Source organism: Pelodiscus sinensis, chromosome 26 (genome assembly GCF_052426305.1).
Source record: "Pelodiscus sinensis isolate ZL-2025 chromosome 26, ASM5242630v1, whole genome shotgun sequence".
Classification (NCBI taxonomy): Eukaryota; Metazoa; Chordata; order Testudines; family Trionychidae; genus Pelodiscus; species Pelodiscus sinensis.
The window spans coordinates 14,447,562-14,475,259 of record NC_143077.1 but is presented as its reverse complement, the minus strand read 5'-3'; the positions used below and the strand labels follow the sequence as shown (position 1 = coordinate 14,475,259).

At 50.6% G+C, this 27,698-nt stretch overlaps 1 protein-coding gene across 1 annotated transcript; it reads left to right on the top strand.

Moving 5' to 3' along the window:
- On the top strand, window positions 1–26,295 carry CATSPER4 (cation channel sperm associated 4). Its single transcript, XM_025187644.3, has 11 exons — window positions 1–1,970; window positions 2,319–2,402; window positions 4,537–4,680; window positions 8,750–8,851; window positions 11,000–11,097; window positions 15,322–15,442; window positions 16,476–16,609; window positions 17,348–17,540; window positions 21,064–21,278; window positions 24,639–24,801; window positions 25,086–26,295. Exons 1-11 carry the CDS (start codon window positions 1,839–1,841, stop codon window positions 25,200–25,202), a joined length of 1,503 nt encoding a protein of 500 aa, XP_025043429.1. The 5' UTR covers window positions 1–1,838; the 3' UTR covers window positions 25,203–26,295.
- The last annotated feature ends 1,403 nt before the right edge of the window (window positions 26,296–27,698 follow it).

Below are 27,698 nucleotides of genomic sequence, written 5' to 3'. Positions count from 1 at the left end.
TCGGGAGTGGGTTCGAAGGGAAGGTGCCCCCAGCTGTACCACTGGCACCAACCAGGTATTCCGTGGTGGCCAGTCTTATGGAATCTGGCAAGGTCACACCTGGGGGGGCAGGGCCGTGGGCCCCGGCTCTTCTGTCGGCATGTGGCAATATGCTAAGGGCCGAATTTAGGAAGCCACTTATATGACACTGAATGCAAACGATGCCATGAGGGTGGGACTCCAGCCCTCCACCCCAGGCTTACCTGGGATTGGTCCTGCCCAGAGCAGGGGGCTGGACTTGAGGTCTCTTCCAGCTCTATGATTCTATGATTCTTCTGAGGCGGATGCTTTATCCGTTACCCCATCTTCCCATATTCAGGGGCTCCTTGATCCTTCCTACCTTCCAATGGTGCCACCTCCAGCATGTGACCTGTCATTTTATTTTTTATTTTTTTAAAAGGTGGGGGTGTATTGCTGGGGAAGTGCTTCAGCTGACAGCTCCGAGCTGGGCTTCTCAGTTCATTTTCAGACCCTGTTTGATGTGACCTTCACTGAGTCTCTCCCCCCTAAGTCTCCCATTCATTCTGCCCCATCCTCAGACCCCCTCCCCTCTGCATTTTCTCCATCAGCCTCAGCTCCTTTCATTCACCAGGAGGAAAATCAAGAGAACCCCAAATTCTAGTTTTAAAAATCTCATTTTTAAGCCAATCTGATGATTTGGGGGGTTCTGACATGGTTTTTGGATGCTTGGGCTTGATGTTCATAAAACCAGGTAGAATGAATAAAATCCTCACCGTGTATAATCCCATCCTAGAGCCAGCTCCTTCTAGATCCTTGTAAATATCTTAGATGTGTGATGTTCCATAAAACAGTTGCCAGAAAAGTTACTCACAGCAGGAGAAGGCTGGCCTCATGGTCTAGGACTTGGAGACCTGAGTTCAAGTCCCTCTTGTACTGCAGACTTCCTGTGTGATGTTGGGCAAGTCACTTAGCTGCTCTGTGCCTCAGTTTCCCCATGGGGGAAATAGCACTACCCTGTTTCCTGGGTGGTGTGACTGCAGATTGTGAGGTGCTCAGGTACCAGGGTAATGGCAGCAAAACCTGGCACATTCCCTTGATTTAGTGACACAAATAAAAATCTGCCTTGACCTTGGGCCTCATTCTGTCCAATGTTTGTTTCCAAATCAGCAGCACTTCTTAACGCTGTGTGAAGCCACACAAGCTGGCCTGCTTCAATGAGCTTGTGATAGCAGCCCTAGTGTGGACACAGTTGCACTGGTATAAATGTGGATACAGTTGCACTGGTATAAATGTGCACTGGTTAACCCTAACCCTAACCCTGCACCTGCTTCTGGCTCCACCACTCCTGGCAGAGTTGTTGACTCAAGTCCCACGACTTGAACTCGAGTCCGACTTAAGTCGCCTAGGTGACTGGACTTGAGACTTGACTCAGGTTCATTGTTTGTGACTTGAGACTCGATTTGTGACTTGCTAATTTTGTTAAATCGACTTGGTGAAAAAATTGTCCGAAAATGCCGATATTGCTGGCTTGTACAAAAGTGACTTGACATTTTTAAAATTAAGACTTGAGACTCGACTTGGGACTTGACTCGAAAGTGACTCTAGGGACTCGAGACTCGACTTGAGACTTGAATTGTAGTGACTTGAGATTCAGCTTGGACTTGACAATGACGACTTGAAGACAACACTGACTCCTGGTGTTTGTTTTCTGATCTTCCTGCACCTCTCGTACTCTAGCCCCAGCTGCCAGCTCCAGCCTCCGACCTCTCTCCGAAGCCGGTTCGCTTATGTCCCACCTGCCCCCCTGAGCGGACGCAGAGACCCAGGTTGCTGATGACATGCTTGGCAGGAGGCTTCCATTGGGTTGGAGCCATGATGTCATAATGCAGGTGGCTGACATCAGGCAACTAGGTGCAACTCCATGGTGCCGTGCTGGAGCCGAGATGGCTGCTTATCTGGGGTCCCAGCTGGTGAGAGAAAGGGGCTGGTGTCCTCAGACTGGGGAGGGGAGCCGAGGAGTTTGCAGCCTGTCCCCTTAGGGGTCAGCATTCTGGCCACCCCTCATACCATCCCTCTTGTGCTTGGGACTACAGAGGCCCTGCTCCTCCAGATGAGTCCTTTTCCTGCATATTACAGATGTGCACAGCTGGAACCCCACACTGGACCCCGTGCTCACTGCCCCCCATGGCTGGCTGTGTAACCCCTGGGGGAGGGCAAGCTAGGATGGGCTAGTGGGCATGAAGGGTGACTGGGGTGAAGCAGCTTCTGCTTGGTAATGGGACGGAAGCATCTGTGTGTGACCATATGTCTCCTGCCAGTGGAAGCGCCACTCCATACATGTGGAGAAGGAAGCCAAGAAAACAGAGCAGAAGATCAATTTCAAAGACATCATAAGCATCCAGGTACGGGCTGCTCCCTTCCCCTGCAGGACTCTGAATGCCACATGGGTCTCTCAGGGCTGGATCCAAAGCACTACACTGGATTGGGCCCACAGACGCAGGACTGGGAGACATCCTGGTCTCGCTGCTCTCCACCTTCTGTGGCTCTGATAGCTCCTGGTGGTGATTAACTGTCTGTGCCTTCAGTGGTCCCCAACGCGGTGCCCGGGGGTGCCATGGCACCCGCCGGGGCATTTATATGCACTCACCAAGTGACCAGGACCAGCCCAAGCCATTCTCACAGGTGCGGTGCCGGCCTCAGGCGTGTGGTGCAGGTGTGGCCCCGCCACTGGGTGCGTGGTGCCCTGCCCCCATGCGCCCGGCATCCCCCAAAGGTTGGGGACCACTGCGTCTAGCCCCTTTTGCCTGTGAACCTTCAATCCCTCCCAGAGGTGGGACACCCCCATTTTACAAATGGGAAAACTGAGGTCCAGAGGTTAGAAAGTGACTTGGCCGAGGTCATTTATCAAATCAGTTGCAGAGCTGGGAATGGAAGCCAGGCCTCCCAGCTTCCAGGCTCTGCTGTAATCAGTACATCAGCTTGCCTTCCGTGCCGGTGTTTAATGTCGGTGGCAAGTTGAGCACGTCCATCGTTCACAAGGGCTGGGATGTGCCAAGGAGCCAGTGAGTGGCAGAAGACTCTGTAGGTGGGTTCATCTGGGCTTTATCCTGATCCTGCATTGGTGCTGCCAAAGGGGCCCACTCACCATGTGGGGCCACATCTCCATATGCCCACAGCGGGAGCCAGGCTGTTAAAGGAGCTCAGTGCACTGAGTGCTTTGGGGGTCCAGGCCGTTGCCTGCCTGCGGGGCTTGATGCCAGAGGCTGCTCCATGATACTCAGTAAAAGCCTCACAAACCTCTACGTGGTCCAGCCACTATTGAGCAGAAAAGAGTCTCAGTGTTCGTGAGGGGCTGACCACTTGAGCTGGGGGGAGGGGGGAAGAAACTTGGAGTGAACCATATTCCATGCAGTTCTGTCCACTTCGGGGCAAGTTTGCTAGAATTTCATAGCGGAAGAAAACTGGGAAGGGGGGGAACAGGGGAAGTTTCTGAACAAAATGTTTCGATTTGTCCTTTTGAGACAAATTTTCATTTTGAATATTTCGATGCTGGTATTAATATAATGTGGGGAGGTGAGGAGTGAGCTTGAGCTAACGCCTGACTGAACTGCATGTGGTGGTGAGGCAGTGCTGTGCGAGGCTCCAGCCAATCTTCAAGCCAGGAGCTAGTCAGGTGACCTTCAGGGCAGGTATATAAGACTCACTGAAGAAAGCTGCTCAGTTTGCCTGTGGCATTGAACGGGTCCTTGCCTTATAGTGGTGACAGACTCCACAGGTCCCGGTCTGCTCTGGTGCCAGCTTCAGTGTCGTTCCCAGGCCTTGCCCTTGCGCCAATCCATCGCCCAGCCATGGAGAAGGAATAACAGGCGGGTGTAATAGGCAGGGGAAGGCAATGCCAGCCTGGCTCTGCCCCCCTTCAAAGCATCTCCCCAGGGCTGTCTGGGTTTCAGCCCTGCTGGGGCTGGGGAGGCTGGGGCCATGCGCAGCATGCTCTCCCACCGTGCTCCAGCTGGGGAAGGCTGGGGCTGCGTGTTGTCCACTTTCTCTCCTCCCATGCTCCCAGCCTTACACTTTGTCTTGTTCTGACCTGACTCTTGATTCTGGCTGTGGCCTCTGACTCTGGTTCCCGGACTGACTGCCGTCACACTGACCACTAGGCCCAATTTCCACTGCTCCAACCACTAGGCCTTGTCCATCCAAGTCTTCCTTTCTGATGAGGAGAGTTCTGCAATTCACCATTGTTGAACGCTTGAAATCAAAATAATTGGGTCACAACAAAATTTTGATCGACCCAACATGATTTTTCTTAATGTGGATTTTTTTTCTCTTGTGGAGAATATTGAAATGTTCAGGATCTGTTGCGATGAGCAACCCTTTGTGAAATGGAACAGCTGAACTGACTCCCTTTTGTTCCCCACCTGTAACGTGGGAGGAAAGAAGAGGCACCCAGAACGGGGGCTGGAATGTCTTTCTGCAGATGGCTGGCTCAGCCCACTTGCACTCTGGCGGTGATGCAGCTCTCTGCTTTCCCCCCAGGATAACTGGGACATGGAGGAGTTTGTCTCAAAGGTGTGCATGGGCAGGTTTCTCAATCACCCCGCCTTTAAAGTCACGCTGGCTGCGCTCATCATCGGGAATGCGTTCATCATCGCTAGCCGGACGGAGGTGAAGATCGAAGAGGTACGTTTGCAGTGTCTCAATTGGTCAAACATGCAGCAAACTCTGAGCAAAGGGAAAGTTTAAACTCAGACTCTGCCCACTCAGGACCGAGTTTGGAGCCCTCTTGTGCTAGGTGCTGTACATACAACATTGTGAGCGCTGCTGCCCCCAAGAGCTATTTTCATTTCCACCCCTCGTCCCCCCTTTTATTTTTCTCCTGTTCTTCTCCCCATGCTGGTAATGTTTAGTGCTTTGCTAAAGGCCTTAGGGCCATGCTACTTAGAGATGGAAAAGATCTAGGGGTCATGGAGCTTCCACTGGCCACTGGCAGCTGTGGGGGCTGGTGCTGATGGACAGTCAATGTCAACAAAATGTCTCTCAGCCCACACTCAGATTACTGTGATGGGCTGCAAGCTGTTCTAGACCAGTGTGTGTCAATATTTTTTATAAAGTACTCCTTTAAAAAAAAATTATAAGTACCCCCAGTACCTACAGTTTTCAGACACACTTTTTTTTTCTACCATTGCAACACATTTGTTTAAACAACTTAAAAGTACAAAAATAACAAAGCGCTGTAAAATTTCAGTTGTGTTGACGTACTCCCCAGACTTCTCTTGAGTACCTCTGAGGGTACTCGTACCACGGGTTGAGAAACACGGTTCTAGACCATCCTGACAGGTGCTTGCATAACTTGCTGTAAAGGCTGTTCCACACTCTGGCACTTTGAGTGCATAAGGTGAGGTCCTGCAAAGACTTTAAATATACAGTAAACTTCCAATAATCCGGCACCTTTAGGACCCAGGGGGTGCCGGATTATCAGATATGCCAGACTATCAGAAGGGGGGGCTATGAGGGGTCTGGAGTGGGGTGAGAGGGGATGCCACCCCAGACCCTTCATAGCCCCCCCTTACGATAGTCCAGCTCTGGCCCAGGTGTCCCTGATTTAGCCGCTGCTGGTCAGTTTCAGCAGCAGCTGAATCGGGGATGCCTGCAATAGAGCAACTGGGGTGCTGCCGGGTTGGTCCCACAGCGCCGAGGGGCGGCGCTACGGCACCAACCCAGCAGCACTCCAGCTGCTCTTGGGGACGCCTGGGACAGAGCAGCTGGGGTACTGCCCGGTTGGTCCCGTAGCGCTGCCCCTCAGGGCTGCGGGACCAACCGGGCAGCACCCCAGCTGCTCTTGGGGACGCCTGGGGCAGAGCAGCTGGAGTGCTGCCGGGTTGGTCCCACAGTGCCGTCCTTTGGCGCTGCGGGACCAACCCGGCAGGACCCCAGCTGCTCTGCCCCAGGGGTCCCCAATTCAGCCGCTGCTGAAACAGATCAGCGGCTGATTCCAGGAAGCCCGGAGCAGAGCTGCTCTGCCCGGGGTTTCCTGGAATCAGCCGCTGATCTGTTTCAGCAGCGGCTGACTTGGGGACCCCGGGGCAGAGCAGCTGGGGTCCTGCTGGGTTGGTCCCGCAGCGCCGAGGGGCGGCGCTACGAGACCAACCCCGCAGCACCCCAGCTGCTCTGCTCCTGGCTTCCCCTATTCAGCTGCTGGTCAGTTTCAGCAGCAGCTGAATGGGGGAAGCCTGTCCGGCTGCCCCAACACTTCCGGGTTCCTGATGGTGCCGGACCATCAGGAGTCCCGGAGCATTGGATGCTGGACTAATGGTGTTTTACTGTACCTTGCCTCTACTGGCTCTGGTCACAAAAACTCCCCCATAGTCACAGACTCACTGACTTTGAGAGGGGTTGCTGCCACCATCAAGTGATTTTATCTCTAAAATTGGGGGCGAACACTTGAATTCTCCCCCAGAGGTATCCCAAGCTCTTTTGCCCCAAAAGAGCTTGAGAAAAACAAGCTGTAGCTGACCTCTTCGTCTGTGGCAGGCAGACACACAGACGGACAAACCTCCTGTACTTTCCAGGACACAAGAATCAAATCATCACCTTAAAAATGATTTTTATTACAAAACAAAAGATATACTTGATAAAGCATATTTGGTTGCTAGATGTTACAGAGCAACTGGCTAAGTAGCAGTTCAGCAGAAAAGGACCTGGGGATTACAGTGGATGAGAAACTAGGTATGAGTCAACAGTGTGCCCTTGTAGCCAATAAGGCTAATGGCATATTGGGGTGTATTAGGAGGAGAATTTCAGGCAGATCTAGAGAAGTGATTATTCCTCTTTATTCAGCACTGGCATGGCCACATCTGGAGTATTGCGTCCAGTTCTGGGGCCCCCATACAGAAAGGATGTGGACACATTGGAGAGGGTCCAGCAGATGGCAACCAAAATGATTAGGGGGTTGGAGCATATGACCTACAAAGATAGACTGAGGGATTTGGGCTTATTTAGTCTGCAGGAGAGAAGAGTGAGGGGGGATTTGATAGCAGCCTTCAACTTACTGAAGGGAGGTTCCAAAGAGGATGGAGAGAGGCTGTTCTCAGTAGTGACAGATGGCAGAACAAGGAGAAATGGTCTCAGGTTGCAATGGGGGAGGTCTAGGTTGAATATTAGGAAAAACTATTTCCCTAGGAGGATGGTGAAGCACTGGGATGGGTTCCCTAGAGAGGTGGTGGAATCGCTATCCCTAGAGGTTTTTAAGTCCTGGCTTGACAAAGCCCTGGCTGGGATGATTTAGTTAGGATTGGTCTTGCTTTTAGTAGGGGGTTGGACTTCAAAGCACTTGGCAACCCCTCCCAGCTTGGTATCATCTGCATGCTTTGTAAGTGTGCTGTCTCTGCCATTACCTAAATCACTGATGAAAATACCGAACAGACCCAGAACTGATCCCTGCAGGTCTCCCCCTGATAAGAACCCCTGCTAACCACTTTCTGGGAACAGTTGTTTTGACCTGCTTTCTCTTTTTCTGGCTTCTTTTTTTTAAACGAATCCGTTGCCTTTTCTATCCCCAGAGGCTTTCCCTCCCTTTAATTTTTTTCCCTCTCCTTTTACTATTACTTTTCTTCAATTGACTGCAGCACTTTTCCTTGTCTCTCCATTATACTTCTGTCCGTTATCCCCACCCCTCTGTCCATATCTCTCCTCCTTCCCCTGATTCAGCCAACCACTTACGCACGTAAGTCATAGAATCCTAGAATCCTAGGCCTTGAATAGACCTCAGGAGTCATCGAGTCCAACCCCCTGCTACAAGCAAGACCAGTCCTAACTAAATCATCCCAGCCAGGGCTTTGTCAAGCCAGGACTTAAATACCTCTAGGGATGGAGATTCCACAACTTCCCTAGGGAACCCATCCCAGTGCTTCCCCACCCTCCTAGGGAAATCGTTTTTCCTAATATCCAACCTAGACCTCCCCGACTTGAGACCATTGCTCCTTGTTCTGCCATCTGTCACCACTGAAAACAGCCTCTCTCCATCCTCTTTGGAACCTTCCTCTAGGAAATTGAAGGCTGCTATCAAATCCCCCCTCACTCTTCTCTTCTGCAGACTAAACAAGCCTGAATCCCTCAGCCTCTCCTCATAAGTCATGTGCTCCAGCTCCCTAATCATTTTGGTTGCCCACCATTGGACTCTCTCCAATGCGTCCACATCCTTTCTGTAGTGGGGGACCCAGAATTGGACACAATACTCCAGATGTGGCCTCACCAGTCCCCTACATCTGCTGGCAGCGTCATCCTAATGCACCCCAATATGCCATTAGCCTTCTTGGCTACAGGGGCACACTCTTGTCTCACACTGTCATCCATTGCAATCCCCAGGTCCTTTTCTGCCAAACTGCTACTGAGCCAGTCTGTCCCCAGCCTGTAACAATGCTTGGGATTCTTCCATCCCAAGTGCAGGACTCTGCACTGTCCTTGTGGAACCTCATGAGATTTCTTTTGGCCCAACTCTCCAATGTGTCTAGGTTACTCTGGTCTCTCTATTCCACTGACGTGTGGGCTGCACTTTAAGCATGTGCGCAAACCCCACTGAATGCAAACACACCCCTAAGCGCTTTGCTGAACTGAAGCCTCCATCTCACCTCGAGCGAGGACTGACTTTGGTGTTGATGGCACTGGAACAGCGACGCAGCGTGAACAGGATGGGAGCAAAGTCCCCCGGGGACACTGTCGAGTTTGGTTTTTCTTCTATTTTCTATTGTAGAAATTCTATGGGTTGTTCTCTGCCATAGATAACATTGTCCTGACTGTCCTTACCTGTGAGGTGCTGCTCAACTGGTACTATGGATTCTGGATGTACTGGAAGGTGAGTGCTGAGTCTGGCTGTTCAGATCCAATATTGCTTGGGCCATTCTTGTTATGCTATTACCCCATTCCCATGATCAGGGTCCCAGTGCAACTCTTCCCCTTGCTCCTCTCCAAAGCCTACAATGCTGTTTCTTGGATTGTACCTCTTATTCTCGCTGCCATGCCAGGCTCTGCACAGGTCATAGGCATCTCATCATCCTGTATTTAATTGGATCATATGTGTCAATCAAAGTATCCAAAGCAGGGGACATGCTGTTTAGACTGGAGTGAGTAAATACTGGCCAATGGGAACTGTGGGAAGCAGTGTCCCGGTCCAAGCCACTTCCTGCATTTCCCATTGGCCAGGAGCAGTGCTGCATGGCCAACAGGAGCTGCTATCGCTGGTACCTGTGGAGGCATAGGTAAATACACCGCTGGCAGCCCACTGGCATTAAAACGGCAGCACATCACCAGGGTTAGCCTCTGGTGGGCCACCAGTGGTATATTAACCTGTGCCTCTGCGGGTATCAGCGATGGCAGCTCTCATTGGCCACGAAGTGCTGCTCCCGGCCAATGGGAGATGCAGGAAGTGGCTTGGACCGGAACATTGCTTCTTCCTGCATCTCCCATTGGCTGGGAGCAGCACTCCATAGCCAATGAGAGTTGTGATCGCTGGTACCCGCAGAGGCACAGGTTAATATACCACTGGTGGCCCACCAGAAGCTAACCCTGGTGATTTTCTGCTGTTTTAACACCAGTGGGCCGCCAGCGGTGTATTTACCTATGCCTCCGCGGGAACCAGTGATAGCAGCTCCTGTTGGCCATGCAGCACTGCTCCCGGCCAACGGGAAATGCAGAAGTGACTTGGACTGGGCCACCACTTCCTGCAGCTCCCATTGGCCAATATTTGCCCACCCCGGTCCAGATGCTAAAGGAGCAAATCAGGAGTTAGGATTCCTGGGTTCGATTCTTGGTTATTGAATCGCTAAGACCTTGGACAAGATAGTTTGTCTTTCTGTGACTCAGTTTCCCTGTCTATTAACCCTTACCTACTTCAGAGGGGGTTTGTTTGGTTTAGTTATGTTTTGGGATGAAAGGAACAATATAAGCACTAAGTAAATGCAATATCATTACTTGATCATATAAGGGAGCATATATTTCAGATGCTTTGCAATAGAACTAATACAGATTAAGGGCTTGCTCCCCCTTCTCTTAAAGTCCCGTGAATGTTGCCATTGATTTTAAGAGTTAAATGACTAAAAGCCTGCTTGACAGGCTATTCAGATCCATGCGGAACCATGAATAATGTCTATGGGCCGTGCCAAGAGCATCCTGGAACAGAATTGGCTTCAAAAGGAGCAAAACTAGTCCAGGTTTGAAAACTAGAAATATACTTACCTAGGGCCCGATTCTGCATTGCAAAGCAGGTGTGGCAGCCAGACCACTCTGAGTCAGTGGTGTCTCATATCCACTTTGCACTGACAGAAAGGACTCTTAGCATATGTAAGACAGCAGAGAATTTGGTTCTACATATTTTTTACCCATCATAGCTGAGAACACTGAAAAAAGGATCAATGTAATGGCTGGGGAAACTGAAGCCACAGTGAGAGTCTTGTCCAGCTGGGCTTGGTATAGAACACAGAACCTTTCACACTCTTGATCTTGTGGTGAGTGGTAAAATCATCTCTGAAATCTGACTGGATGGGCCATATCCTCTGCTGGTGTAAGACTGATTTCAATAGAGTGATGCTGATTCACACCTGCTGAGGACGTGGCCGGTTTCAAGCTGAAAGGCACCTCCTCCATGATGACCAGGGCTGGACAAATCAGTGAATCTACTAGCTCGTGGCAAGTAGATTTCAGCCGGTCGCCCCGTTCACTGGCGGCGCGCACATGCGCAGTGTGGGTCTGGCACATGCACAGTGCGGGGCTGGCGAGTAGATTTCGCCACAGTTTGTCAAGCCCTGATGATGACCATGTATTATATGAATTACGATAGCACCTAGACGCCCCAAGCTGAGATCACAGCCCCATTGTGCTAAGTGCTGGCAAAAATACAGTCCCTGCCCCCAGCTTACAGTGTCATTGTCCCTAGGTCCTGTACTGAGCAGCCCTGCTCCGAAAGCTCATCCTCTGTTCCTCAGGGTGGGGTTTTCTCTTCCTGCAGGACGGTTGGAACGTTGTCAATTTTTGTATCGTGGTGTATCTCTGCGTGGGGCCTTTCATCCCTGTGCTGAACAACCAAAAGATTTTTCGAGTTGTCAGGTAGGATTTTCAAGTCCACAGGTCGGACTAAAACTTGCTGTTCTGATTTGTTCATTGACAGGATCTTGATAAAACAAAAGTCAGGGCCCTGTTGTGCTAGGTGCTGCAAGTATTCATCGAGTGCGCCTACACTGCAATTAGCGGTGTAGCTGCAGCACACGTAGCTGTTCCTATTGATTCAATGGTGCACCCAATTGTTTGACTACTAGGGTTGCCAGGTGTCTGATATTGACCAGGACAGTCCGATATTTTCACCTCCTGTCCAGTAAAAAATTCAGAAAATACTGGACACCTGAAATGTCCCGTATTTTCTGATTTTTTTCCCAGCCAGGAGGCAAAAATACCGGACACCTGGCAACCCTACAACACACTCTGCAACTGGGCCTCCCCCCGGTATCGCTGCCCCCGGACTCCCCGCTTTCCTGGTTCCACAGGGAAGCTGAGTTCTGGCTCCGTCAAGAAAACAAAATGGCCGCCCGCAAAAAGCCTAAAGAACTGAAGCAAGGGGAAGCAATACCTTCCCTGGGTCTTAGTGCTCAACCTCTCCATTCTTGCTATCCCTGTTCTGACTCTGCATGCACTTAAAGGGGCCATGCTGTTTTAATGCTGTTTTATTGTATTTATTTATTTTTTTTGCTTAATAACTCTTGGCGTCCTTTTTTCTTTTTCTTAACAACCTTGGTCTACCCCCTGCTCCCACCCCCCCAACAGAATTTTTCCCCGGTATTTTTTTTTTGGGGGGGGGAGGGGTTCGGTATTTTTGGTTAAACCATCTGGCAACCCTATGGGTGAACAGAATTGTGGGAAAAGCAGAATACTTAACCTAACTGCCCAACACATATACTCATTCTGGGTATGTCTATGCTACAGAGAAGCTCGAGTCTGCCACTGTTGATCTTCCAGGATTTGAATTAGTGGGCCTAGTGAAGATAGCTAATTCGAACTGAGAGGGGAGCTCTGGTCGTTGCCAGTAGTCCTGCTTCCACAAGGAGTAAGGGAAGTCGAAGGGAGAGTGTTCTCCCTTTGACTTCCTGCAGTGTGAACAGCGCCAAAAGCCAAGTTAAGGCACTTTGACTTCAGCTATGCAATTAACATAGCTGAAGTTGCGTATCTTAATTCGACCTTGTCATAGTACCTGTGAACCTGGTGTATACTACACCTGATATACCTGCCTTGACTGACATACCCTGGCTAGATTTGATCTCGCCACCTCCAGTAACAATAGCAATGATACAGCAGCCGCAGGGATTGCACAATGCAACTCAGGAGGTGTAATCAAATGGTCAGCCCATGCTATCACTTGTGCTGGTGCCACTCCACTGCTGTTTTGTAAGGTAGCTAAATCAAAGCTAGCTCATGGATGTTTACTATGCTGCAGCCACATCTCTGACATATTCTAGTAAGAGACAGTCTCTGCCCCAAAGAGCTTACAGTTAAAATAAGTCAGACAAAAGATAGGAGGGTAACGAACATAAGAACGGCCATATTGGGTCAGACCAAAGATCCATCTAGCTCAGCATCCTGTCTTCTGACAGTGGCCAATGCCAGGTGCTCCAGAGGGAATGAACAAAACAGGGAATCACCAAGTGATTTACCTCCTGTCACCCATTTCCAACCTCTAACAAATAGAGGGAAGAGACACCATCACTTCCCATCCTGGCTAATAGATACCATGAATGTATCTAGTTCTTTTCTGAACCCTGTTATAGTCTTGGCCTTCACAACATCCTCTGGCAGGGAGTTCCACAGATTGACTGTGTGTTGTGTGAAGAAATACTTCTTTTTGTTTGTTTTAAACCTGCTACCTATTAATTTCATTTGGTGCCCCCTAGTTCTTGTGTTATTGAAAGGAGCAAATAATTCTTCTTTATTTACTTTCCCCACAGCAGTTATGATTTTATAGACCTCCATCATATCCTCCTTTTGTCATCTCTTTTCCAAGCTGAGAAGTCACAGTTTTATTAATCTCTCCTCATATGGCAGCCATTGTATACTGCTAATTATTTACCTTTTCAAATTCCAAGATACCTTTTTTTGGGATGAGGTGCCCAGTCGGTGGTGGAACTTTGAGCTTCTGAATGCATTGCTGGTTGGGACTTGTTCAACAAATTGTTTTTGAAAAGGTGAAAAATGCCGATTTGTCAAGATGGAAACAGTTTGCAGAACAGGATTGGGTTTGGCGCATTTCCTGACTTGACCAAATGTGGAGAAACATTTCAGAATTGTGGGAATGTTTCATCTCAATGTTTTCAAACAGTTTTCTGGTTCAGAACAGTATTTCAGAATTTAAGCTTATTAGTCTGAAAAAATGTTTAAAGAGAGCGAAGGTGAAAAGAAGGTTGAAATCAAAACCAAATGTTTCAAAAATACTGGAGAAAGAAAGTTTTCAACTGACCCAATCGGGGTAGAGGGGAAATGTTTCTTCACTTCACAAACTTCATTGGCTGCGTCTAGACTGGCAAGTTTTTCCGCAAAAGAAAAACTTTTGTGGAAAAACTTGCCAGCTGTCTACACTGGCCGCTTGATTTTGCGCAAAAACACTGACGTTCTACTGTCCGAAATCAGTGCTTCTTGCACAAATGCTTTGACGTTCCCATTTGTGCAAAAGCCCTTTTCCGGAAATGCTTTTGCACAAAAGGGCCAGTGTAAACAGCTGAAAACTGTTTGGCCTAGAGGTGGGGGAGCGTGCCAAGCCTCTTCCAGGGCATGGGTGCCTAGTGGGAAGGGGGGGGACAAAGGGGCTCCCTCACCCCCAGACCAATCATGGTCTGGGGGTGGGGTAGCCCTGCCCCTTCCCATTTAGGCCCCACCCCTTCCGGGGTGGCCCCCGAGCCAAAAATATTGTCCACTCCTGAGCTAAAGGGAGCTAGCTGCCTGCTTGAACTGAGGAGCTCTGAGAGGTGCAAAAAGGGAGATAAGGAGGATTAGTGGCTGGAGGGATGGAGAGGAAGGAAGGAAGGAAGGAAGGAAGGAAGGAAGGAAGTAGCTGGTTGATGAGGCGTCATAGGGGAGGGGAGATTCCAGCATCCCTCTGCAGGAGGAGAGAGAGGCAGAAACTCAGCACTCTCAAGCCTCCTGGGAAGGGGGAGATAAGGGGCTGACTGCATGGGGTAGGTGGGGGAAAGGGTGGGTGGGTGGCGGGTGCTGGCATCTGTGCAGTGAGGTGGGGGCAGTTTGTTTGGGGGATCTGACTAGCTGCAGTCCTCTCTGTCTGACTGGGTGGAGGCGGGGGTAGAGCAGGCTGCATGGGGCGTGTGTGTGCACCTGGACATTTGCACGATGGCATTTCAAACAAAGTTTGCATGAGGTGTTAAAGGCTTAAGAGAGAAAAAGATTCTTTTATCAGCATGTTTTGGGAGTGTTGCAGATCTAACACGCTGAACTGATTTGTAAAAAAAAAGTTGCTACTAATTAATACATGGTAACTTCGAAGTAGGAATAAGAGCCTCCGGAAAAGGGCGCTTTTTCCGGAGGATCGGGGCCAGTGTAGACGCTCTTTTCCGGCTTTTTTAAAAGCCGGAAAAAAGCGGCGGACATTTTTATTTAAATACCGCGGGGGATATTTAAATCCCCCGCGGATTTCCCTACGACGACTCATGAAATTTACATGCCCCTTCCGGAAAAGGGGCCAGTGTAGACGTAGCCACCATGTATGGCATTAGGGCCAGATCTTTGCTATTTGGCAGAGTTCTGGCTCTTATGAATTAGATGTAGCATGTACTAGCTTGAGCTGTTAGAAAGGTTGATACATGTACTCCAGGGGTGTAGTGTACATTTTCTTTTTTATTTGATTTCATATTAAATATCGTATGCATTGCTCCTTGCTAAATATCCCTCGTTCAATATATTTTCTAACACACATATGATTTAAAATCATGTGGGTGTCTTTTGTTTGTATAGGTGGTGCACGGCCTCCTACACACTAGGTGCACATAAAAAATTTCAACCCGCCCATAAGAAAAATCAACTCGCCCAAGGATAGAAAATGTTAGAGGGAACACTGGCGTGGACCCGAGAAATCCTGGCTAGCCGGCGTCTCCTCTCACTCCAAGAGGACGCTCCTGGCTTGAGCTGTGATCTTCTGGCTGGGCCGAGCAGACGGGGCAGCTGCTTGGAATCTGGCAGCCCCAAAAGATTCTTCTAACAGTTTTTCTTCTGAGTCACATGGGCCTCACACCATCTCTTGCCCAGCACACGCTGCTCACCACTCCTGTCTCCTCCCAGGGTGATGAGGCTGATGCAAATCTGCACGCTGGTCGAGGGGCTGGCCAGGATGATCCGAGTGATCCTCAAATCCATCCCAGACATGGCCAACATCATGGTCCTGCTCTTTACCATCATGCTGGTGAGACAGTCGAGCCCTTTGGGTGGGGCGGTGTTGCCTGGTATAGAACAGGAGTTCTCCCTCCCCTTTCCCCTGCCCTTCTCCTGTCTTGTCTTCTGCCTGCCCTCTTCACCTCCTCCTTCTTCCCTTCCTCCTGTTTCCTTTCTCCTCAAACAGAGGTGGGAGCTGGCCTGTTTGGCTATGTCTACACTGCACGATTATTTTGGAAGAAGCTATTCCAGAAGCAATACTCTGAAATAGTGCATCTACACTGCAGGGAAGCCTGGACATTAGTCCGAGGCATTAGTCCCTAATGTGGATGCACCAGCTCGATTTGGAGCCCCAGGAAGCACTGGGGAGTAATTACTTTGAATGGCCTGGAGGAGCTATTTCAAAAATTGCAACAGTGGAGTGTCCACACTGCGGCTGTTCCGAAATAGCTAAGGGTATGTCCACACTACCCCGCTAGTTCGAACTGGCGGGGGTAATGTAGTCATCCGCAATTGCAAATGAAGCCCGGGATTTGAATTTCCCGGGCTTCATTTGCATGAAGCCGGCCGGCGCCATTTTTAAATGCCGGCTAGTTCGAACCCCGTGCCACGCGGCTACACGCGGCACGGAGTAGCTAGTTCGGATTAGGCTTCCTAATCCGAACTAGCTGTACTCCTCGTGGAATAATGGGTATTATTCCAAAATAACGCTGCTGTGTAGACGTACCCTTTGTGAATGGCATAAAGAGCCTTCCCCCTAATCCAGAGGAGTAAATGGGAGTGCTCTTTTGGGATCTCTTTGAGCGGCCTTTGGTCTCTACCAGGGATTGTTAGAGCAAGATACCGGCTGGATGGGGCTCCTCCTAGCTCAAGCCTGGAATCCAAGAAGAGAGAGAAGAACCTAGTTCCGGAAGTGCCCCCCTGCTTCCGAGCCCTAGCCTATGAGGGATTTGTTTTATGGTTGATTTGGGGGGACATGGCTGCTTGTATTAGCTGGCCGAGGCTGACTGTGGGTTTTGGGTGGGAGCTGGCCAGAGCTTCCGGCCAGCGCTGTCTCTCTGCAGGTTTTCTCTGTGTTCGGCGTGACGTTCTTTGGAAATCTGGTCCCGATGTACTTTGGAAATCTAGGGGTGGCTTTGTATTCGCTCTTCATCTGCCTCACGCAGGACGGGTGGCTGAACATTTACCAGAGCTTTGTGTGAGTGAACCGATTGGGTTTCTGATACTCCCCCCACCTCCAGCATAGGGCAACAAGCCCCTCCCTCAGCCTGCTGTAGCTCACCATAGGAGTGCTCCCCCATTGCCACAGGCACAACCGAACAGTGCCACGCTCCTCCCTGCAATGCACAAACACACCCAGAGACAGCGAACATGTGCCCACGCAGCCACACCCACAATCAGGCGATGTAGCCTATGCTAGGAAGGTGAGGGTGGGTCTTATTCCACCTCAGAGGAGAAGAGCCTCCTCCAAGTACCACCTCACAACTTTCCTTCCTGAGCTCTGGCAGTAGAAACGATGCCATTCATGCTAAAGATCTGGGTCTGCTCTGCTGGTGACCCACGGCAGTGGATTGTTCCGTAGACACAAGCAATCAAACTCTGCGATCAAACCTTTTCTGTTGGAAATATTTCGAGCCAATTTAAGAGGGTCTTTCACTGTGATATTGCCTGATATTTGGGCAAAAGTGAGAAGTCTGACCCCACACTTGGGGCCTCGGATGGCAACAGCAGCTGCTTTTCCTTCCACATGGGGGGTGAAAGGGAAATTGGGGAGGTTTCCCCTTTTGGCAGCACTACTCTCCTTCCCCCAATTTGTCACTCGGAGGGCGAATTGGCAGGGCTCACCTCTGCATAGGTCTCTGATGGCTTTATGGAAACTCTTGCCGAGTCTCCCTGTTGCTTATCCCCATGAATTGATTCCTTCTGTCCCTCCCAGGGATGAAGGAATCACGATGAAAATAGGGGGAAGCCTTTACTTTTTCATCTTCATCACGGGCGGGGCCTTCATCTGCACCAACCTGCTGGTGGCCGTGCTGACGTCCAACCTGGAGCAGACAATGGTTGCCTACACTGAGGAGAAGCAGAAAAGAGACCAGCTCCTCCACCCTGACAAGTATGCGGACTGGGAGGTGAGTGCCTGGCACAGCCATTGGGAGGGCTGCATCCTGATGCTTTGGCTCACCCTAGGAGTTACACCTGAACAAGGACAGTGTGAACACTGATGGAGGAAGAACCTCAAGATCCGGCCCAACGGGGTGACTTACAGACCAAAACCCAAATGTCTAAAAATCAACATTTGGAAATGCTGCCACGGGGCCTCATGGGAGTTGTAGTCCAGTTGCTGTATGTGCTCATTCATTTCCATGGATTGGGATCCGCAGCAAGACTACATCTTCCATGATTGTCAGGGCCGTTCCTCACTCTGGCACTTCAAGTGCAGAAGGTGGGGGCCCACAAAGACTTTAAATAGACCCTGCCTCTGCGGGCACTGGTTACAAAAACTCCCCTAGAGTCACAGATTCACTGACTTTGGGGGAGGGGAGTAGCTGCCGCCATCAAGTGATTTTATCCCTAAAACCAGGGGTGAACCCTTGAATTCTCCCCAAGCTCTTTTGCCCCAAAAGAACTTGAAAAAAGGAAAGAGAAAAACAAGCTTCAGCCTCTGGTAGCTGACCTCTTAGTCTGAGGCATGCAGACACAGACAGGCAGACAGACAGACCTCCTGTGCTTTCCAGGACACAAGAATCAAATCATCACCTTAAAGTGATTTTTATTACAAAACAAAATATATACTTGATAAAGCATACTTGGCTGCCAGATGTTACAGAGCAACTAAGGAAAACAAATCCAAACACAATTTTAATCTCTGGGAACAATTCTGAGATAGTCAATGGGGAGGGGAGGCTTGGGGTACGTCTAGACTACCGGGTTTTGTCGACGGAAGTTTTGTCGACAGTATCTGTCGACAAAACTTCCGTCGACAAAGAGCGTCCAGACACATTGAGTTCTGTCGACAAAGCAAGCTGCTTTGTCGACAGAACCCCGTAGTCTGAACGCAACCTACAGGCAATAACACCTTCTGTCGACAGAACTCTGTCGACAGAAGGCGTTATGCCTCGTAAAATGAGGTTTACCCGCATCGACAAAACTGCTGAGTTCTGTCGACGTTATGTCAACAGAACTCAGCGGTAGTGTAGACGCTGGTATAGTTTTGTCGACAAAATTCCACTTTTGTCGACAAAACTCGGTAGTCTAGACACACCCATAGATTCCCACAGCATTTCAAACTAAACCACAAAAATAAGAAAAATAACCTGATTGTGACTAGATTCACTTTCCCCCCTTTATTTACTCATGATCTTCTCTTTGTTCAGTCCACTTCCATGCCCTAAATTCCTTGGAGGTATGCTAGTCCCGTCTGGGTTTAAATCATTCTGTCTCTCTCAATTCCTACTGTAGCTCTCCCACACAAAGAAAGCAGGCAAGGTATCTATCTATATTCAATTCAAATTTCAGTACTCTAACTTGATTGGTTCTCCAAGGTCCCTTGCCAACCTCCTTGCCAGCTACCTGAGTTTAACCCCTTAGTCACCAGATTCCGGCCAGCACTCCTATCCATTACAATGATGCACTGCTTTTTCTCACCAATAGGAGAGGCTGTGGTGCATCATGGGAGGTTTAGTCTGACCAGGAAGCCCCTTTTTTGTCCAGTTCTATTACAGACTCCTGTTGGAGGTCTAGGCTCCCCTTTGATACCATGTAAGATCTGTCTTAGAGGGTTGAGGGTACGTTTACACTACCAGATTCCTGGTGGAGCTAAATCCTGAGGCTATGTCTATACTACAAGGCTACGTCTACACTGGCCCCTTCTTCAGAAGGGGCATGCTAATTTTGAACTTGGGAATAGGGAAATCCGCAGGGGATTTAAATATCCCCCGCGGGATTTAAATAAACTTGTCCGCCGCTTTTTTTCCGGCTTGGGGAAAAGCCGGAAAAAAGCATCTAGACTGGCGCGATCCTCCGGAATAAAGCCCTTTTCCGGAGGATCTCTATTCCTACTTTGACGCTCAACAGGGGTTTCTTGCGCAAAAAGAGCCTATCACAAAAAGCACAAGTGCTCTGATGGCCATTCTGTGAATGGCCATCAGAGCTTTCTTGCGCAAGAGCGTCCATGCAGTGTGGACGCTCTCTTGCGCAAAAGCACATCACTTTTGCAATGCACTTTTGAGGTGTGGATGCGCTTTTGTGCAAGAAGCTTTTGCAGAAGATCTCTTCTGCAAAAAGCTTCTTGCGCAAAAACCCTGCAGTGCAGACAGAGCCTGAATGACTCCCGTGATATTCCACAACGCTGTTTCAGTGAGCCCAGTCCATTGGAGAGAATATGCCACAAAAGGGAGGGACCGTTTAATGTTGAAATTGATTAAAAAAGAATCATTTCATTCAATAAAATGAAACACTCTGATTTGGGCAACAAAATGGCAAATGAAATTTAATGTGGATAAGTGTAAAGTAATGCACATTGGGAAAAATAACCCCAACTATACGTACAGTATGATGGGGGCTAATTTGGCTATGACAAAACAGGAAAGAGATCTTGGAGTTATCGTGGACAGTTCTCTGAAAACTTCCACGCAGTGTGCAGCGACAGTCAAAAAGGCAAATAGGATGCTAGGAATTATTAGGAAAGGGATAGAAAATAAGACACAGAATATCTTACTGCCCCTGTATAAAACTATGGTACGCCCACATCTTGAATACTGTGTACAGATGTGGTCTCCTCACCTCATAAAAGTTATTTGGCCTTGGAAAGGGTTCAGAAAAGGGCAACTAAAATGATTAGGGGTTTGGAACGGGTCCCATATGAGGAGAGGTTAAAGCAACTGGGATTTTTCAGTTTAGAAAAGAGGAGACTGAGGGGGGATATGATAGAGGTCTATAAAATCATGAGTGGTGTGGAGAGGGCCGATAAAGAAAAGTTATTTATTAGTTCCCTAAATAGAAGAACTAGAGGACACCAAGTGAAATTAATGGGTAGCAGATTTAAAACTAATAAAAGAAAGTTCTTCTTCACACAGCGTGTAGTCAACCTGTGGAACTCCTTGCCAGAGGAGGCTGTGAAGGCTAGGACTATAATAGAGTTTAAAGAGAAGCTAGATAATTTCATGGAGGTTAGGTCCATAAAAGGCTATTAGCCAGGGGATAGAAATGGTGTCCTTGGCCTCTGTTTGTCAGAGGCTGGAGAGAGATGGCAGGAGACAAATCGCTTGATTATTGTCTTCGGTCCACCCTCTCTGGGGCACCTGGTGCTGGCCACTGTCGGCAGACAGGCTACTGGGCTAGAAGGACCTTTGGTCTGACCCAGTACGGCCATTCTTATGTTCTTATGGGTTGTACCAACCTGGAACAAAATATTTTGTTTTGATTTTCCTGACAAAATTTAAAAATACAACAAAATTGACATTTTCCTGGGGGAAATTTTGATTTTTAGGGAAATGGCATTTTCTATTGGGAAATTCCATGGGTGCCAGGGGATAGGTCACTTGTTCTGCTCATTCGCTCTGGAGCACTCGGCATTTGCAGCTGTTGGAAGACTGGGCTAGATGGGCCTCCAGTCTGACCCAGAGTGGCCGTTCTTGTGTTATTTTCCTTCAGTCAGATGTTGGGGGTGACGACATGTCTCCCGAGCTGAACCTGGTGCATTTGAAGGAAGTGATCCAGGATAGCGCCACGACGAATCGCCAGACGCCGCTGAGCTACGGCAGCCTGGGCAACCTCACCGAAGCTACCTGTGACGATTTCTGTCTGGTCTTGGAAGGCATCCAAGAGAACCTGAAAAGATACAAAGAGATCCGGAATGAGCTTAACGCGTAGGTCTTTCCATGCACACCCCCTCTCCTATGCTGAGTTTGGGTCTCCCCAGTGGGTAGGGTAGGGTCAGCTCCGGTATATTTCACTTTGTCAAAGCAACACAGGGCAGATGCAGTCACCATACTCCAGAGAGGGAAACCTGGGGGGAGCTGAGTCCATGTGCCCGGGGGGAGCTGAGCCCATGATCCTGTGGGTGGTTGGGTGGGGTTTATGGCTCTAAGCCAGGGGTGGGCAATAATTTTTGACTGAAATTCAAAAATTTCTGAAGTGGCCCCAGGCTACCCCAGAAGGGGCAGAGCCAGGACGCTTCCATGCTTCCCTGCCCACAGATCCTGATTGGTCTGTGGGTGGGGGAGCACGTGAAGTCTTTGCCCCCACCCCACCCAGAGAGAACCGCCAGGTGTTCAGAACAGCTGGAGGTTGCCTCTAGGCACCTGTGCCCGTGGCAGTGGGAGGAGACTTCATGCGCTCCTTCCCGACCCCAGGTTAATTGGAGCTTAACTCTCAGGGTACGTCTAGATTACATGGCTCCGTCGACGGAGCCATGTAGATTTGTTTGTTCGGCAGAGGGAAATGAAGCTGCGATTTAAATAATCGCGGCTTCATTTTAATTTAAATGGCTGCCCTGCTCTGCCGATCAGCTGTTTGCCGGCATATCGGGGCAGTCTGGATGTTCCCCTGCCGACATGAAAGCCCTTTATCGACCTCCCCGGTAAACCTCATCCTACGAGGCATAACGGGGAGGTCGATAAAGGGCTTTCAGGACGGTGCGGGAGCGTCCAGACTAGCGCGCTGAGCCGACAAACAGCTGATCAGCGCGGCAGCCATTTACATTTAAATCGCGGTTTTATTATTTAAATTGCGGCTTCATTTCTTTCTGCTGATCCGCCGACTCTACATGGCTCCATCGACGGAGCCATGTAGGTTAGACACCCTAAGTGCTGAGCCCCTTGCAAGGCGGAAGGAGATGTCGTGTGCTCCTCTTGCCCCTGATTGGCCTGGGGGCGGGGCAGCAGTTGGATCAAACCACTTGGCGGGTCGCACCCAGGCAGTCGAGGCTCTTTGGCCCACCGCTGGGCTATCAGCACTGGGGTGTGGGCTATTGTCGGCTTGGTGCAAGAATGTAGTAACTTCCTCAGGCTGCTCTCTGCCAGCAGCGACTCTTGTGCATTGCAAGGGTGGAACGCTGCTGCTGCGCCCCTGCCCCCTCCCACAGAGCTGGAGCTGGGGGAAACCAACTTTTAAGCCAGATTCCCGCCTCCCAGTATCCCTTCCTCCCCTCCCCCCCACTTGCTGCCTCTTTCTGATAGAGGGAGCAGATGGAGGGGGGAAGCGACCTTCAAGGAATTCAGCCTCCATGGTCCATCCAGTGCTAGGCCTCGTCACTGGCCCACGTAATGCACATTGCTCTTTATTTTGGACATTTTTGCCACTAAACCCTGGACCAGGACCACCAAGCTCCTGTCATGCAGCATCCCAGGGAAACACGTTTTTCGGTCACTCCGAGCCTAGGGTCAATGCAGACCTGCCAGGCAGAGGCACAGAGCTGCATTGCTACTCCTGAGCCGTCTGCATCTCAGGCGGACCAGTACTTGATGAGGGGAGATTGTAGCCTCGGGAGCAGAACTCCTTGGGTGACAGTTCTTGGTGCCAATAACATGGAGGGGACAGGACGTCAGCGTCTAGCCTGGGAGCCTAGTTTGAAAGGAGGTGGCCTGATCCAGAGCCCAGTGGAAAGCTGCCCAGAAGTTTCAGTGGGCCGTGGTTCAAGCCTGTACTACTTTAATGGTTGAATCTTACTGTCTTGGGGGCCAGGAAAGAGAGTTTGGGGCACAGGGCTGCGGCGTTTCCTAGGGAAGGAGACTCTAAAAGGGTGATCTTAAGGTCCCACTTCCTGCTGCCTTGAGGATGGCAGAGTGGAAGACCAAACCACTTGGGAGTGGAAGCCCTGAAGTGGAGACTTGGAGATGAGTGTGTTTGGTGATAGGGATGTTAAAATTAGATTAATCAATTAATTGAATAGTCGACGGAATTTCCATCAACTATTCGATTAGTTGATAAGGGCGCTTTTGCTTGGAAATGTAGCAAGAGCCTGCCAGGCTGTTGCTACCTTTCAAAGGCAGAAGTGCCACCTGGCGTTCTGCCTTTGAAATGTACAAGAGCCCCAGCAGGGACTCTTGTGCATTTCAAAGGTGGAACGCTGCTGTGTGCTCCTGCCCCCTCCCACAGAGCTGGAGCTGGGGGAAAACAACTTTTAAGCTGGATACCCCCCCTCAGCATACTTTCCTCTCCCCCCCCCCCTTGCTGCCTCTTTCTGATAGAGGGAGCGGATGGAGGGGAGAAGCGACTAGTCAACTAGTCTGTCCACTATCCAATAAGCTTTTGCTTATCGGGTAGTTGGCTAGTCGATTAGTCACTTACATCCCTATTTGGTGGTAGATGCAGATGTTCTCAGGACTGTGTGGCTGTGTCTAGACTGGCAAGATTTTCTGCAAAATCATCTGATTTTGCGGAAAAACTTGCCAGCTGTCTACACTGGCCGCTTGAATTTCCGGAAAAGCACTGACGATCTCCTGTAAAATCATCAGTGCTTTTCCGGAAATACTATGCTGCTCCCATTCGGGCAAAAGTCTTTTTCCGAAAGACGTTTGCGTGAAAGGGCCAGTGTAGGCAGCATAGTATTGTTTTCCGCAAAAAAGCCCCGATCGCGAAAATGGCGATCGGGGCTTTTTTGCAGAAAACCGCGTCTAGGTTGGCCACGGACGCTTTTCCACAAAAAGTGCTTTTGCGGAAAAGCATCCTGCCAATCTAGACGTGCTTTTCCGAAAATGCTTTTAACGGAAAACTTTTCCGTTAAAAGCATTTTCGGAAATTCATGCCAGTGTAGACGTAGCCAGAGGGTACGTCTACACTCTACACTTCGGAATAAGCTATTCTGGAAGAAATACTCCAAAATATCTTATTTCAAAATTGCGCCTCTACACTACAGGGAAGCCTTGGAATTAGTCCGAGGCAGGCTCCCCTAATGTGGATGCGCTACCTCGATTTAGAGCCTCAGGAAGCACTGGGGAGTAGTTACTTTGAATGGCCCAGGGGAAGGGCTATTTTGAAATAGCAGCAGTGGAGCATCCACACTATAGCTATTTCGAAATAGCAGTTTCGGAAGAGGCATTATTCCTCGTGGAATGAGGTCTACAGAATAAGCCGTCCGTTATTTTGAAATAACAGAATTGCTGTATAGATGCTCGCATTGTTCTTCCGGAACAACACTGCTGTGTAGACACTCCTGGGAGAAGAACTGGGGAGGAAGGTCCTCGGTGGCAGACACCGCTAACTTTTTCCCGGATTGGTCCCCACAGAATAGTCAAGGAGGTGAGGGCCATCGAGTTCAATAAAGAACAGGAGGAGGAGAGGGTGCTGCGAAATGTCCAGAACAGCACGATCTCCGAAGGCCTGCTTTCTAACGAGGTGGCTGCCGGGAGGTCTGGAGATATCCTGTCCACACTGATGACTCTGGAGAAGGTACAGTGCAGGGGCCAGGTCCTCAGTGGCTGTTAAAGGAAGTCAGTGGTGCCTACAGCTAGTGCTGTCTCTGCACCGAATTTCACGCCCTGTGCAGTGCTGTGCACCTCCCGCTCCCACTGCCTTCCCCTGCAATTGAAAGTACCTTGACCCCTTTGCCTGCTAGCGTGAGATCCATGGAGGAGGGCAAGAGACCGGAGGGGTAAAGGCGGCTGCGGTCTGTTTCCTGCGCCAGCACAGAACTGACCTGTGCTCATCAACCTCTTTCCTTTTCCCTGTGGCAGGCAAACATGATTGACCCCGAGGATGCTACGTCATCTGGATACCACAAGGGGGCAGTGAGGATGGCTTTCCTGAAAGCCCGACACCAGTCGCTTCTTAACCAGTCACTCCCACCGTAGCCAGGCTGGACTGGGACTGCAGAGCTGCGAGTGGGAATCTCCCCCAAAGCGTGGAGCTGAGAGTGGACGGGCGGTGTCAATGCTTCCTTTGATGCTTCTGTCTTTGGAACAGCGCATGGGCCCAGGGCTCAGCGCTCCAAGGAGCTCTCACCATGAAACACCAGCTTCTCGGTGGAGACAGCCAGCACGAGAGCAGTGGCAGGAGGAGGAGGTGGCTTGGCTCCATGCCAGGTGGCCCATGTTTGCTGGGTCCGTTTGGGTGACTGATGTGGTTTGGATTGTCTGCGGTTTGGATGCCATGTCCAGAGGGTTCGTGGTTTGGTGCCTTCAAACAAAGAACATCAGAGAGAAGAGTTGCCGCAGAGTCTGTGGTCAGAGCATCAGCTCACGTCCTTTCCCCCAGAGCACCCGGGCATGTGTCTGTGTAGGCCTTGGGAGACTTCACCGGTGGGTATATTGGGAACAGAACCCCCCCGGCAGGAGGAGCAGGATGAAGCAATGCTGCCCTGGGCACCTAAAAGGGGCTTCCCTTGCAGTGAAAAGAGTGGACACGATGTCTAAATCTGGGGGGAGCAGAAGACGTGTTCTCACGTTGTCCTAGCTGATGTCTCCGGGAGACTCTCCCGCCAGCTACAGGGAAGTCCAGGCCGAGTTTGCACAGCCTGCGCAGGGAGTGGGAAAGGGCTGATGACATTTTCCGCTGTTCATACCAAGTCCTGCCTCAAGTTCTCTGCCCCGGCTGCCCACGATGGTGAGTGACAACCCGATGAAGTGCTGACGCCTCCCCGGGTGGGATCATTTCACTGTCCAAAGCCAAGAGGTGCCCCCATCTCACACTTGCGTTTCCCACCCAGAGCCCTCCCCATGCCGGCTGCAGAAGGTGATTGCCCTGCTTCAGCTGTGGCAGCCCCAGCGTTTGCTGGAGTGGATGCACTTGGGGAGCAGGGTGTTGAAATGAGCAGGGTCTGGGGAAAGTAGCTGGTGTCAGCATGGCATATTTGAGACTAATGCTCATCAAGAAGAGCGTGTGTCGTATCGACCGTGCTTGAGCGGATCTCGGGTGAGCGATCGTAATAAAGAACCCTGAGCTGTGTTTCTGTGGCTGCTCTGTTCCTAGTTCACTGTTTGAGCCGGAGGGATGTCTACGCTGCAGTCACAGGGTGTGACCACAGGCTTGATCTAACCTGCTTGGGTTCTGGAGGAGGAGAACCGTGGCAGCATGGGCTTCAGGCTAGCCCTGTGAATAATTACCCAGGCCCTGGTGGGTTTCAGCCACAGCGTCACAGCTACTGGTGCTCATGTAAACTAGCTTTCATCTAGCTAACATCTGTCTAAATGAGCTGCAGTCACACCCTATCATTGCACTGCAGCCAGGTCCTTTTGTTGTTTGAGGAGGATGGGAAAGTAGAGCTATTGGTCACTCCAGCCCCTGACAAAAGTTGAGTGTGACAAGCCACATGGGAACCTGCCCCATCACCTTGCTGTCAGGGAGCCCCTTATCCCTCCTGCCCTGGGGCTGCCTGGCTTTTGGCTGGCCTGGCCTGGGGGAGGCAGGACTTGAATCCATGACCCTGTCCTCCCCAGATGGGTGCCTGAGCCCCTAGGCCAGGTGGGAACCCACCCCACCACCTTACTGTTAGGACGCCCCTTATCCCTCCTGCCCCAGGGCAGCCGACGGACAATCTGCTTGCCCGCTTTGCAGATGTGTTGTGTGAGGAAGTTGGTTGAGTCCATTAGCATGTGAATTGAATTTGTGGATGAACTGGGATTCCAGGGCTTCTCTGAGTATTTGGCTTGTAGAGCTGGTTTGTGACAAGCCAGCTACTTGCAGGTGCACAGGAGTGTTTAACAAAGCACAGAACCCCTCCCCTCCCCCCCGCACCCCAGCCACCTGCCTTTCCAGATTTGGCGGGGAGGGAAATCTCCACATTTGTCCTGTAGCACTACACTGGGCAAACCAGTGAATAGACACAAAACAAGCCTATGCCCATGCAACACGCAAACTCCAGATCTGGCTGCTCTGCCCCGCCGCCCCAGCAGCCCAAACCCTCTGCCCCTTGGACACCTGTTCCATCTCCTGGCTCCGGCGTCTGAATCACCCATCCCCTCCCCAACTCTGTCTACCAGTCCAGGTGTCCAAATCCTCCGGCTCTGACTGTGCCCCCTGGTTCTGGTGGCCCCAATCCGCTGGCCCCTTGTTCTACCTACTAGCACCAGCAACCCCAGTCCCCAAACCCCTACTCTGCCTCCTGGCCCACAGCTCCGGCGGACTCCACTGCTCCCCTTTCTGCCTGTTCCCCCACCAGCCTCCCTGCCCTGATCCTGCCTCCACAGCCCTGAGTACAACCTCCCAGCAGGGGATCGGGGTTGCGGGTGCTTGGGCTGTGTAGGGCACCAGAAGTCATAAAGATGTCCCTTCCCTTGAGTGTGGTGCAGCTGCACCCTTGCTCCTCTCCCCTCCCCTCCCCCCAGGGCCTCCGGATGATGTGAAACAGC